The sequence below is a fragment of the Epinephelus lanceolatus genome, chromosome 7, assembly GCF_041903045.1.
Source record: "Epinephelus lanceolatus isolate andai-2023 chromosome 7, ASM4190304v1, whole genome shotgun sequence".
Lineage (NCBI taxonomy): Eukaryota > Metazoa > Chordata > Actinopteri > Perciformes > Serranidae > Epinephelus > Epinephelus lanceolatus.
The window spans coordinates 42,949,782-42,962,594 of record NC_135740.1 but is presented as its reverse complement, the minus strand read 5'-3'; the positions used below and the strand labels follow the sequence as shown (position 1 = coordinate 42,962,594).

At 41.8% G+C, this 12,813-nt stretch overlaps 1 protein-coding gene across 6 annotated transcripts in view; it reads left to right on the top strand.

Annotated features, from left to right (window-relative positions):
- htr4 (5-hydroxytryptamine receptor 4) overlaps positions 1–12,813 on the top strand; it is a 303,234-nt gene that overhangs the window by 201,829 nt on the left and 88,592 nt on the right. For all 6 annotated transcript variants that reach the window (XR_013491847.1, XM_078169575.1, XM_033633634.2 and 3 more), the window contains exon 6: positions 7,354–7,955. Coding sequence is in view for 5 of the 6 variants with exons in the window: in XM_078169575.1 (XP_078025701.1) it covers positions 7,354–7,955 (602 nt within the window). In the remaining variant the exon portion in view is untranslated. The remainder of the gene's footprint in view (positions 1–7,353; positions 7,956–12,813) is intronic.

Genomic DNA, 12,813 nt, shown 5'->3' with positions numbered 1-12,813 from the left:
TAGTTTATTTTTTTCAATATCTTAGATAAGAAAATGTGCACAGTATGATAACCATCAACTTTTATATTACCGTATACCTTGAAACCTGTGTATTGCTGCAACCCTAGTGCATTGCTCAGCTTCCATGTCAGTATTTCTTCCTGCTTCTCAAAACTGGGGATGTGCCAACCAACGTCTACTGTTTTCACTGTTTTTGTTGATTTTATTTGTTTTGCCACTTCCATTTTGTTATTTTCTGTTTTTACTCTCCTTCCTGTTTTCTTTATCATCTTCAATGCTATTATTTTGACACAGCAAAAATATTTTTGACAAGCTACAACAGTTTGATAAGTGGGAACTTGTGAGCGTAATTTGAGGGTGTTAAACATTACAGAATCGACCATATCGAAATTTAAAAAATGTTTTTGTGCAACTCTGTGAATGAAAAGTTTGAGATCAGTCATGATTGCAATGAATGAAAATACAGCAGTGTAAAGCAGCAGCAGGAGGAGGAGAGAGACACACACACAGACACACACACACACACACACACACACACAGACAGGTGTGCAGACAAAGACAACATGAGTGCACGAGGAGAGAGAGAGACTCCCCACCCACTACTAACCTCGCTCGCCCCCAGTCTGCCTTTATCTGAACGCCAGCGAAAGTTTCCTCCGAGCTGACTGTCAGCAGGAGGACTGGCTGGCTCATCTTTGGCAGCATTGGCATTGACTCACACATCACACACGCACATCTTTGCCTTCCTCTTACACACACACAAACACGCATACAGAGAAGTTTACAGCGCAACAGCAGTCTAAAGTTAGTGCTGTGCGGTGGCAGCGTCTCTCTTTGGGTCTAATTAGAGCTGATGAATATTCTGAGTAGCCAGTCAGTCCTGGCACAAACTGCAGCTCCAAAACTGAACAAAACAACCAGAACTCCGCAGCCACCGGACACACATGAACATGTCACCGTCTATTTTTACTGGTTCCTATTGTTGTTACAGCTCTGTGGAATACACAGCTCTGATTGGTCAGGGAGCATAGTCTGTGGTTTCACACTAAATCACATCATTTATGTCAGGAAGTGTGTTGTGTTCAGTATCACTACACAGCAGTGCAGTGTATAATTTTGTTAAAATTAGCTCCACCGCTACCAACTGCAACATCCATACATTTTCATCCACTTAACCAGGGCCGGGTCGCGGGGGCAGCAGGTCAAGCAAAGCACCCCAGACGTCCCTCTCCCCAGTGACCCTTTCCAGCTCCTCCTGGGGGACCCCAAGGTGTTCCCAGGCCAGATGAGATACAGTACAGGCCAAAAGTTTGGACACACCTTCTCATTCAATGCGTTTTCTTTATTTTCATGACTATTTACATTGTAGATTCTCACTGAAGGCATCAAAACTATGAATGAACACATGTGGAGTTATGTACTTAACAAAAAAAGGTGAAATAATTGAAAACATGTTTTATATTCTAGTTTCTTCAAAATAGCCACCCTTTGCTCTGATTACTGCTTTGCACACTCTTGGCATTCTCTCCATGAGCTTCAAGAGGTAGTCACCTGAAATGGTTTTCCAACAGTCTTGAAGGAGTTCCCAGAGGTGTTTAGCACTTGTTGGTCCCTTTGCCTTCACTCTGCGGTCCAGCTCACCCCAAACCATCTCCATTGGGTTCAGGTCCGGTGACTGTGGAGGCCAGGTCATCTGCCGCAGCACTCCATCACTCTCCTTCTTGGTCAAATAGCCCTTACACAGCCTGGAGGTGTGTTTGGGGTCATTGTCCTGTTGAAAAATAAATGATCGTCCAACTAAACGCAAACCGGATGGGATGGCATGTCGCTGCAGGATGCTGTGGTAGCCATGCTGGTTCAGTGTGCCTTCAATTTTGAATAAATCCCCAACAGTGTCGCCAGCAAAACACCCCCACACCATCACACCTCCTCCTCCATGCTTCACAGTGGGAACCAGGCATGTGGAATCCATCCGTTCACCTTTTCTGCGTCTCACAAAGACACGGCGGTTGGAACCAAAGATCTCAAATTTGGACCCATCAGACCAAAGCACAGATTTCCACTGGTCTAATGTCCATTCCTTGTGTTTCTTGGCCCAAACAAATCTCTTCTGCTTGTTGCCTCTCCTTAGCAGTGGTTTCCTAGCAGCTATTTGACCATGAAGGCCTGATTGGCGCAGTCTCCTCTTAACAGTTGTTCTAGAGATGGGTCTGCTGCTAGAACTCTGTGTGGCATTCATCTGGTCTCTGATCTGAGCTGCTGTTAACTTGCCATTTCTGAGGCTGGTGACTCGGATGAACTTATCCTCAGAAGCAGAGGTGACTCTTGGTCTTCCTTTCCTGGGTCGGTCCTCATGTGTGCCAGTTTCGTTGTAGCGCTTGATGGTTTTTGCGACTCCACTTGGGGACACATTTAAAGTTTTTGCAATTTTCCGGACTGACTGACCTTCATTTCTTAAAGTAATGATGGCCACTCGTTTTTCTTTAGTTAGCTGATTGGTTCTTGCCATAATATGAATTTTAACAGTTGTCCAATAGGGCTGTCGGCTGTGTATTAACCTGACTTCTGCACAACACAACTGATGGTCCCAACCCCATTGATAAAGCAAGAAATTCCACTAATTAACCCTGATAAGGCACACCTGTGAAGTGGAAACCATTTCAGGTGACTACCTCTTGAAGCTCATGGAGAGAATGCCAAGAGTGTGCAAAGCAGTAATCAGAGCAAAGGGTGGCTATTTTGAAGAAACTAGAATATAAAACATGTTTTCAGTTATTTCACCTTTTTTTGTTAAGTACATAACTCCACATGTGTTCATTCATAGTTTTGATGCCTTCAGTGAGAATCTACAATGTAAATAGTCATGAAAATAAAGAAAACGCATTGAATGAGAAGGTGTGTCCAAACTTTTGGCCTGTACTGTATGTAATCCCTCCAGCGTGTTCTGGGTCTGCCCCGGGGCCTCCAACCAGTGGGATGTGCCTGGAACACCACTAACAGGAGGCGCCCAGGAGGATCCTGATCAGATGCCCGAACCACCTCAACTGACCCCTATTGAAGTGAAGGAGCAGCAGCTCTACTCCGAGCTCCCTCTGGATGTCCGAGCTCCTCACCCTATCTCTAAGGCTGAGTCCAGCCACCCCACGGAGGAAACTCATTTCGGCCACTTGTATCCATGATCTCGTTCTTTCGGTCACTACCCAGAGCTCATGACCATGGGTGAGGGTTGGGACGTAGATGGACCAGTAAAAAGAAAGCTTTGCCTTCTGGCTCAGCTCCCTCTTCACCACGACAGTCCAGCACAGCGCTTAGATCACTACAGACACTGCGACAAACCACCGATCCACCTCATGCTCCATTCTGCTTCACTCGTGAACATGACCCCGAGACACTTGAACTCTCTCGGGGGTACCTTGGGGTCATTAAAAAGATGTTAACATTTATAAATCAACAATTATAATCCAGTTATAGAAAGCCCCTTTAACTCATGAAGTCTATCCCTGAAAGGTTTAGGGAACATTTCCTGTATGGGGTCTATACCACCAATTTCGCACCTTAAGACCACGTAACATTTCAGGGAAAAAGTCAGTGCGGCCGTGTTGTGAATGAAAGCAGTAACATTGCAGGGACAAGCACGTGAAGGGTTATATCAGACTGACAAAAAAACGCTTTCACATTAAGTATGCAAACTAGGCTGGGGCGTTGGTAGCATAGCGCCCCATGTACTTGTAGGTTCAACTCCAGCTTGCGACCATTTCTGCATGTCACCACCCCGCTCACCCCACTTCACCCTGTCCTCTACAATAAAGGCAAAAAAAGCCTTAAAAAAAAGTATGTAAACTAGTCACAAGACTCTGCTGATGAAATATTTGAATCTGCCGTTTAGCATTTATGCTAATGCTTTCACAAGTGATTTAATAACTAACAAATAATTCAAGTTCTCACAAGCAACCTCCTTTTCTCCATCTTTTATCATCTTCATCCTCAGCCGCGTACAAGTACATCTGGCCTTGCCCCATCTTCTTCTTCTTTTTCTTTTGATTCGTTTTATGACAGTTGGTGCCCGTAAGTGCTGCATGACCAACATCTGCTGGTGTGCCTCTTGCCCAGTATTTCCCATTATTACCTTGGCATGTGTTAAAAGGCACAAGACAGGAATGTTCCCGAATGTAGTGCGTGTGTGAGCAGTGGAAATCACCAGTGTTCGAAAGGTTATCTCAGTAATTCACTGGAACAAAGTGTGTACATTTTCATGAAACGGGCCACTCTACATAATGAGTCTGTATAATTCTGATTGCCTGACCTTTACACTGTGGTGTACTGAAGGAGAATATCTGAGGACTTCTCCCACCACTGGAGAGTTTGCTAAAGTGCTTATGAACTGGTATGCTCCTTTACATATCTGTGGTTGAACTGAGTACTGCTTAATGGCAATACTGGATTCAGGATTGTTGCATCAGTGTGCTGAAGAACTTCGATTTGTGAGGTATTGAATCACCTGGATGAGTCAAAAGCAAGCAATTCTATGTGTGCAGCACGTTTCATACACAGCTGAACACAGTGTGCTTTACAGTAAAACATAGAAAAGATTTAATAAGATAGAAAACATATGAAATAGTCTGCATAGCATAACTAAAATAGTCACTCAGCAAACCGAGTGCACTCACTCACACAGAGAACAGAAAAATAACAAAAGCAGACTTCACCACCAACTTATCTTCATCTTATCTATTAATGGTCTCTCAGTTGATTTTATAAATCACAACATAAAATGACACACTGTTAAAGATCCTATCATCAGATCATCAAATTACCACCCACCCCTACTGGTGTCGTAGCCATGGGTGTTTTCTGCAAACATTTCTAAATCTGCCAGTGTAAGAATATATTTATTAATCTGGCAGAAGCTTTTTATTTAGCTTGTCATAAAATAATAATATCATTATTTATGGTGTTTCAGTATTTTTAGATCAGACTTTTGTATTCAGCGGATTGATGTGCAGAGGATGACTTGCTGCTCCTTACATGCAGCTTAACATCAGGTGAAACACATAACCAAATTCATTTTCACAGTCTAAGTTGATATATTTTCATATAAAAGCTGAAATTACTCCCTCTGATTAATTAAAAAAAAAAAAAAAAAAAAAACTTAGCATGAAGAAAATATTAAGACGCCAGAAATAAGCACACTCATTACAAACAGGGTGAGATGAATTTTAAAATCATAAAATAACAGCCATCAGCACTCTGATGAAAAGGCCTCATTCCTCATTACAGGTTTGATGTGTTTTTCTGTGCTCGGTTAATCAGCAATCAGTTGACTTTAGTAAGGCGTAAAGGTGGTGGAATTTACTGCACACACACTCTGGAGCTTCAAAGACATTTCAAAGACAACGACATCTTTATTTTTCTGAGGTGCTTCTTAAAAAATTATGATGTTGTCTTCAGATTTAAGGGCGAATGAGTGACAAGAAGGGCTTCCAGTGTTCCTTTTGGCAACACTTGAGTGGAATAAATCTGTATTTAAAGAAAGAAATATGATCAGTGAGAAAGAGCTCCATCAGCTGGACAAGCATGAAGCACGGATAATAAATAAACATCTGTGTTTACTTTTACTTTTATCATTGTGTCCATTCAGATAACCTTAATGCTCACAGGGAGACACTCAACACTTAAACACGTCAGCCCATTCTTAAAAACAACTTGAGTGTACAGACGAGGGAGCGTGGCCTCCACTCGGAGATATGGATTGATCTCTGTATTATTCATCTCATAGCCCCGAGCCGTAGTTTCCCCACAGAGATGATAGCGGAGGAAAAACTGGGATGGGACCTCACTGTGATTAATGGTGACATGCAGCGCCTCCTTCTCCCTCAGGAGCTCCATGCTTACTACGGAGACTCAGCTGAGGAGAGCGTCGGATTTTAAGGGGGTTGTTATGAAGTCTGGAGGCGTTTCAGGGCAAAAAATAATAAATGTATTGTTCGCAGAATTGAACCTTTAAGTTAATTAGATGTGTGTGCATGAGACTGAGTTGATTTGTGCCTGAAAAACATTTTATTTGTCTTCTTCTGTCAGCTGAGAACAAGATAGTGAAGCTACAGAGGCAGTGTTTAATACATGACAGTACTTAGATGACTGTCAATGGCAGCTGGTACTAAAATGTACTGTTTTCTGTGGAAGCCCTGAGAAGCAAGTGGGGGAAAAAATTCTGGTTATCTTAGTCTGATCTAAATTGTTGTCTTTTCTGTGTTTATGACTTAAGAACAGGTAAAAAGAACAGATGTTTTGCGAGGAAAATCTTTATTTAATCTTAATTTTAATTTATTTAATTTAATTTAATTTTTTTTTTATTTCTTTCATCTGCACAGGTGGGAAAACAAGTTTTGCCAGGTGAAAAAAATGCCAGTATAATTTTTTTTAAGTTATTTTATTTGTTTATTTATTTATTTTTCAGGAAACAGTTAAAAAAAATTGGGCAGGAGATTTTTTTTTTTTTTTTTTAAATTATTTTTTTTTTTTGGCTACAAGAAAACTTACTTTTTTCCGAAAGAAAATTAAGCTTATTATTCTGTCAAAACTTTTTTTTTTTATTTGACGTGCTCTAAATTCATAAACACAGGAGAGACTTAGACTCGGAAAATGGATCACCTGAATTTTTTTCTTACTTGCCTCTCAGGGCTTCCGTAGTTTTTTCTTTATAATAAGTCAGAATCAGATTTGAGCCAAGCAACCAGAGTGTCTCAGCAATAGCAATATTTGTCAGTAGGCCAGTCCATCAGTCCGACTCCCCATTCAAAATCTCATTCACAAAGTTGTGTTAAATAAAAATCCCCTTTATGAGCTTTTTTCAAACTTTCACTCCTGTGATTATGATATGGTTATTCTGAGTCAATTAACACCATTGGTCTAAGTGTGGGGAAAGACTGTCTTTGGTAACAGGAGGTCAATAATAACTGTTGGTGGAGGAGGGATGGAAATCCTTGCTTATGTTTTTGAAGGTTGTGTGCCCACCTGACTAATGTACCCTTCCCTTTTGCTTGATTAAAAGAATGCAAAGTCCATTTTCCGTCCATTCAATAGTCTGGTTTTCTGATTTGTGATGACAATTGAAGCCTCATAGGGCCAATATATGGTTATAAACTTTAAGTCTTGATACCATGAAGCAGCAAACATTATTTTTACCTTGGGATAATCACACCTTCAAATCTTACATCAGGCTGCCAACATAGAAGTTTCATTGCTGCTGTTTTTACATGATGGAGAATAAAACAAAACAACGGAAATGTCTGCGTGACTTTCGACTCAAGGTGCTTCTCTCACTGTCCTCTCTGATGTGACTTCTTCTACCAGATCGAGCAGCGGCGCCACAACGAGGGCAGCAACTCCACATCCTGTGTCTTCATGGTCAACAAGCCATACGCCCTCACCTGCTCCGTGGTGGCCTTCTACATCCCTCTGGTCCTCATGGTGCTGGCCTACCAGAGGATCTACGTCACAGCCCGTGCACACGCCCTGCAGATCAGCATGCTGCAGCGGGCGGGAGGAGCCGGTGCCAGTGCGCCTGGTACTTCTGGCGCCGGTGTCGGCGCTGGTGCAGACTCTGCTGACCATCAACGCAACCACCGTATGCGAACAGAGACAAAGGCAGCAAAGACTCTGTGCATCATTATGGGGTGTTTCTGCCTCTGCTGGGCGCCATTCTTTGTCACCAATGTGGTGGACCCGTTTATAGACTACACGGTGCCAGACCAGCTGTGGGCGGCTTGCTTGTGGCTGGGCTACATCAACTCCATGCTGAACCCCATCCTCTACGCCTTCCTCAACAAGTCCTTCCGCCGTGCCTTCCTCATCATCCTGTGCTGTGGGAGGAAGAGATACCGCAGGCCATCCATCCTGGGGTCCGGCGCTCCCTGCACAGCCACGCAGATCAACGGCTCCACACATGTACTCAAGTAAGTCCATTAAATCATTTCAGTGTTCAGGTCTGGCTCCATGTTTACCAGGTATAAACATCTCAGAAATTAGAATTGAGAAAACAACAGTATGCATGTACCTTAGGTGATATTGCCTGATCATACAGTTGGGTATCATTTAAAAATTTACAATACCAGTACCAGCATCCTGAGTGATACCGAAACCAATAGAGTACTTCATTAGCCACTCATAATGTGAATGGAGTGATGTGTGTTATAGCCATACTTTCAAAAGTTTTGGGGGCATCTCGGCACGCTGAACTGCCAACTCTGCTAGTGCACCGTGATCGACCTCACCACACCACAGACTGCATGGGTTGTAGTTGCCACTGCAGGAGTGCGAGCTCTGCCCCGTGGACAGGGCTAACTGTTAGCATCACATGGCTAATGTTGCCTAATAGTTAGGTTTAACAGGATTTTACGATTCATTTTGGTTTAATCATGAGTGTGTTTGGACCATTTATCAGCCCAGTGTTAGGTGTTAGCCGCTGCTGTTGTGCTAGCTCATGCCAACCAGGCAGACATTGTACTGACTGCTCATGTGGAGGAGACTGGCGCTAGATATGGCAGCAACAGAAATTCTTCTGATCAGGTGGGAAGTCGGCACGGTCCAGGATCAGTCCTCTGTTGCAAAAAGGATCAAATGCAGTTATTGTTTGACTGGAGAAGTTTTGATACTGAACAGCACTGGGTTATTTTAGTTCATACCTTATAGGTGTCGAGCACTGATACCTGGCCGTAGTGATGATCCTCAGCAGTTCTTATTTTATACTTGATAGATTCTCAGTGGGTATGTAGAGTTCAAGTAAGTAAGAAAAGTCTTGGAAAACAGATTTAATTGTATGAAAAATGTCCTCATATCTTGAGAATATAAGGAGAGTGAAAATACCAGCTGTATTATGTCATAAAACCGTCTTTTTTATCACTCTTTCTTATAACAATACAGCTTTTTTCTCAAAATATTAGCACTATATCTTGAAATCACAACTTTGTATTAAACTCTATAATGTCCCTAACGCTTGGCAAACACTATACAGCTTTTTAGCCCATTTTAGAAATGCTGTTTTATTCCAACTCTCACTGTACGAGTAAATCATCTGCGATGTAATGTTAAAGCAAAAGCTCAGGATTCATGTGTCCACACTGTACAGTCTGATTGTCAAGCCATGACCTGAGTGCTCACACTGTATGCGTAAAATAGACAATAAAGCAGACCGTTAGCCCCTGCAGAGTGTTCTGGCTATTGACAGTTGTCAATAAATGTTTGTTTGAAGGATCCAGGGCTGCAGGCAGGTAGAAGTTTGTTTGCTGGCAGAGGTACGGTTCACAATCATGTAGAGACAGACGTCCCAAAAAAGAGCTTAAAATGCAATCGCGCACAAAGTTTAGTACACGTTTTTAACCCCTGTCTCCCTGGGTCTCCTTCTTTCTCTCTGTCTCTCAAGATATAAGCTACGATTGATTGAGTGAGAAACAAGGCACTGACTTTGGGGGATTGACTCGTGGCTCTGCTTTAACTGAGCAAAAGCTTGACAATGGCTGACCAGGTTTCTGACATGTCAGAAATTCATCCCAACATCTGACAGTAAGAGTCGGGAAGAGTCAGTCTTGTTTCACACATTATATCTAACAGACCTTCACCCTTGCAGTTCTTGTTTTTGCCCTTCATCCTTCACCTGTCCTGCGTACAGTAATTACTGCAGACGCCTACCAAATAACATTCAGTGGAGTCAAATGGCAAGTGGCACCAGCCCACTGTGATAAAAATGATTTGCTTTCAGGTGTGTTCAAGATGACTCTTTATCTCTGTAAATACCCTCCTGGTCCCTTCACGTTCGAACACACAGTCGTGACTCATTACTCTCCCGACCTCTTACTGTTTCTAAACATAGAACACGTTTCACTGAGATAAGAGTCTGACGTTTAACGTGTGCTCCGTGGAGGCCTATTCCATACTTAATCTTCATTTTTTTCCCGCATACTCTGTCCCTGCGTCTGCTCGGACAATCTTATCGGTATTCAATAATGATAAATTGAGCACAGCAGGTTATTTTTCATAGGATCGTCGTTAATGCTGAGAAGGTCAAACGATCATGCATGTATTACATTACATTATACCTAGTATAATGCAGTATGTAGTAGTATCTGACTACATATGTATGTGACATGTACTGTATGAATAATATATCAGGTGATGAAAAAATAGCTCACAGGTATTTTAGGGATATTGCATCACCCAGTGACCCCACTAGGAATTTTAATAGCAGAGCTCTTCCATGCGCCTCCACGCCAGGTGTACAGATGACATACTTTATTAAATACTAAGATAATACACTTTCTTGAGCTTTTGCTCTTTGCATCACAGTACAGTGATTTTTGATGGCAGTCATGCAAATGTCCTTCATATCTGAATTGTTGATACTGTGACCAGAAAGCTGAGTTTCTGTTCTTAAGCAGAACAAAGGACGTCTTAATTGGCTAAAACACAAAAACAAGTGGTATGTTTGAAGCTGAGAAAGAAATACTGTGCGTATTTTCTCTATTTGTGCAGACTAGATACTTTTATAGACTTCTAAATCTTTTTTCTACACCGTAAAACAGTGCAGAAGTCTCATTTCACTTTGTGTCCCCTTTATTCTCCTGCTATAGTATAGACGTAGCCACTGTGATGTCATGCACAGGTTTGTGGACTTCTGTTCTGATGACTCAAGTTTGGCATTTTGGCTTATGCCATCTTGGTTTTTGGAGCCGAAATCAACCATACTATCAACATTCAGTGGCCGGCGCTATGGCAGGTGTCACAGTACACGGCATTTCGCAGGAGGCAATTGATGATTTTTGGAGACATAACAATCAGATGTCATTGAGAAGTAACCAAAAGGGCCTAAACTACGCATTGGAGGGATATATTCATCGTTTTATTGTTGAGAAGGTTGACGAAAAGCTTAAATTACAAGCCAAAATGTACAGGTCACAGTGTACGCTTATGAACCACATCTGGTTGCCGTCGCCATCAAAGACAACAAGTTAAAGTGCCACTGAAGTTAAGGTTTTTGGCTCAGAATATGAGAAAAGGATAACGGCCTTTTTACCATCTTTACCAAGAGTGTCTCTCCGTTAGTTTGGTGCTACAGTATTTACACTGAATCATTCAGCATAACGTTTGCCAACCTTTGTTATCTCTGCCATTACAGATAAGTTAATGAAGCTAAGCTCCAGAAGTTAACGTTAGCTTAACTAGAGCCCTTTGGACAACAGCTAACAATGATGTACGATCACCAAAGTACAAAACTAGAACAAAATATGCTAATGAACTCCCAGCAAACAAGGTGACATGATGAACAACGCAGCTAGGAGCTAACGTTAGGCTAACTTTAGCTAACGTTAGCTAGAGATGTTGAAGATAACTTTATATTTCTTTCCAGCAAAGTGACAATATGTTGCCTCAAACACAATGTTGACTTACCTTAGAACAGATGTAGACATCATTGTTAATCTTATTCACGTTGAGTTGATGTTGTGGTCTAACGTTACCACACAACTTTATCCAAAGGAGACACTTTTCTCGGTTGAGATGTGGTTTAAAGTGTAAAAAATACACCTGGTCGCCCAGCCTCTCAGGATACCTTGTGTCAGAGTTTCATGTACCCCATGCACACCGTTTTCCGAGTGTATGGGAATGGCTATACGCACTGTGATTGGCTCATCGCGTTTGAGGGCGGGACTTAGCCATAGATCAATTGATCAAGAATTTGGAACTGTGGAGGAGCAAAGGGTGGATCTGACTGAGAAACTGAGGAAACTATTGGCAGACAACCTGTCGCTCAGAGTGACCTGCCCTTAATTATGTGTAACTTTAAGCCTTAATAAAATGCAAACAGGTGAGTTATATAAAAATTCACCCCCTGTACAGTTGTCATGAATGTTGAAATAAGTCATAGAGACCAAAACCATCCTTTATACCCAACTGTAAACGTGTTTATTTTTGCTGTAAAGTTGGGCATTATAACATGGAGGTCAATAAGGATCGACTCGCGCTTGGAAACAGCCTCTAGTGGCCATTAGAGGAACTGCAGTTTTAGCAATTGTTGGCTCCATTTTTCAGCCCCACAGTCTGCTGCTTGATTATGACCCAGTCATGTGTTTATTGTGAGGCAGCACCCTTTAGTGGACGTAGTTAATTTTGTCTGAGAAATGTTCAAAGATTGAAGAGGTCCCTTTGGTGGGAATGAGGGGTGGTGGCTGGGTCAGACAAACACAGAACTTTTACTTATACCAGTGTTCACATCCCTAAGTCAGTGTTGACTTCTTTTTAACAACCTACCTACTTTTTTTTTTTTTTTGCCTAAACCTAACCATGAAGTTCCATAGTGTGATTGCGTCCAGTTCATAACGTGAAGTTGGGAATTCAGTGAAATTCTGTTTAAGATGCAAGTAGTGATTCAATGAATATCGTTTCACAGAGTAGTAACTGAGAGATTTTAATTGAGCTAAAAATGGCAAGAACACCAGCAGGCTGCTCTGATAAAAAAAAAAAAAAAACCTAAATTTTACAGATATGGAGTTTTAAAATTAAGATTTCTTGGACCTCCTTGCCACTTCAATTAACACCTCATCTCTTGCTGTGTGAGTTTATCTCTGCAGAATGATTTACCACCCTTTCCCCTGTTGTGTGAAATTTGTATTTCTGACATAAACCCAGTCTCACTATTTCCAGCAGTTCTTCTCTTGAAGATAATTAACAACCATTATGTCCAGTGGTGTAGTGGAGGGTATACGCATGGGGGATACCTACCTCTTTTTCTAGCAGTTTACAGTATACCCACCTATCAACCAA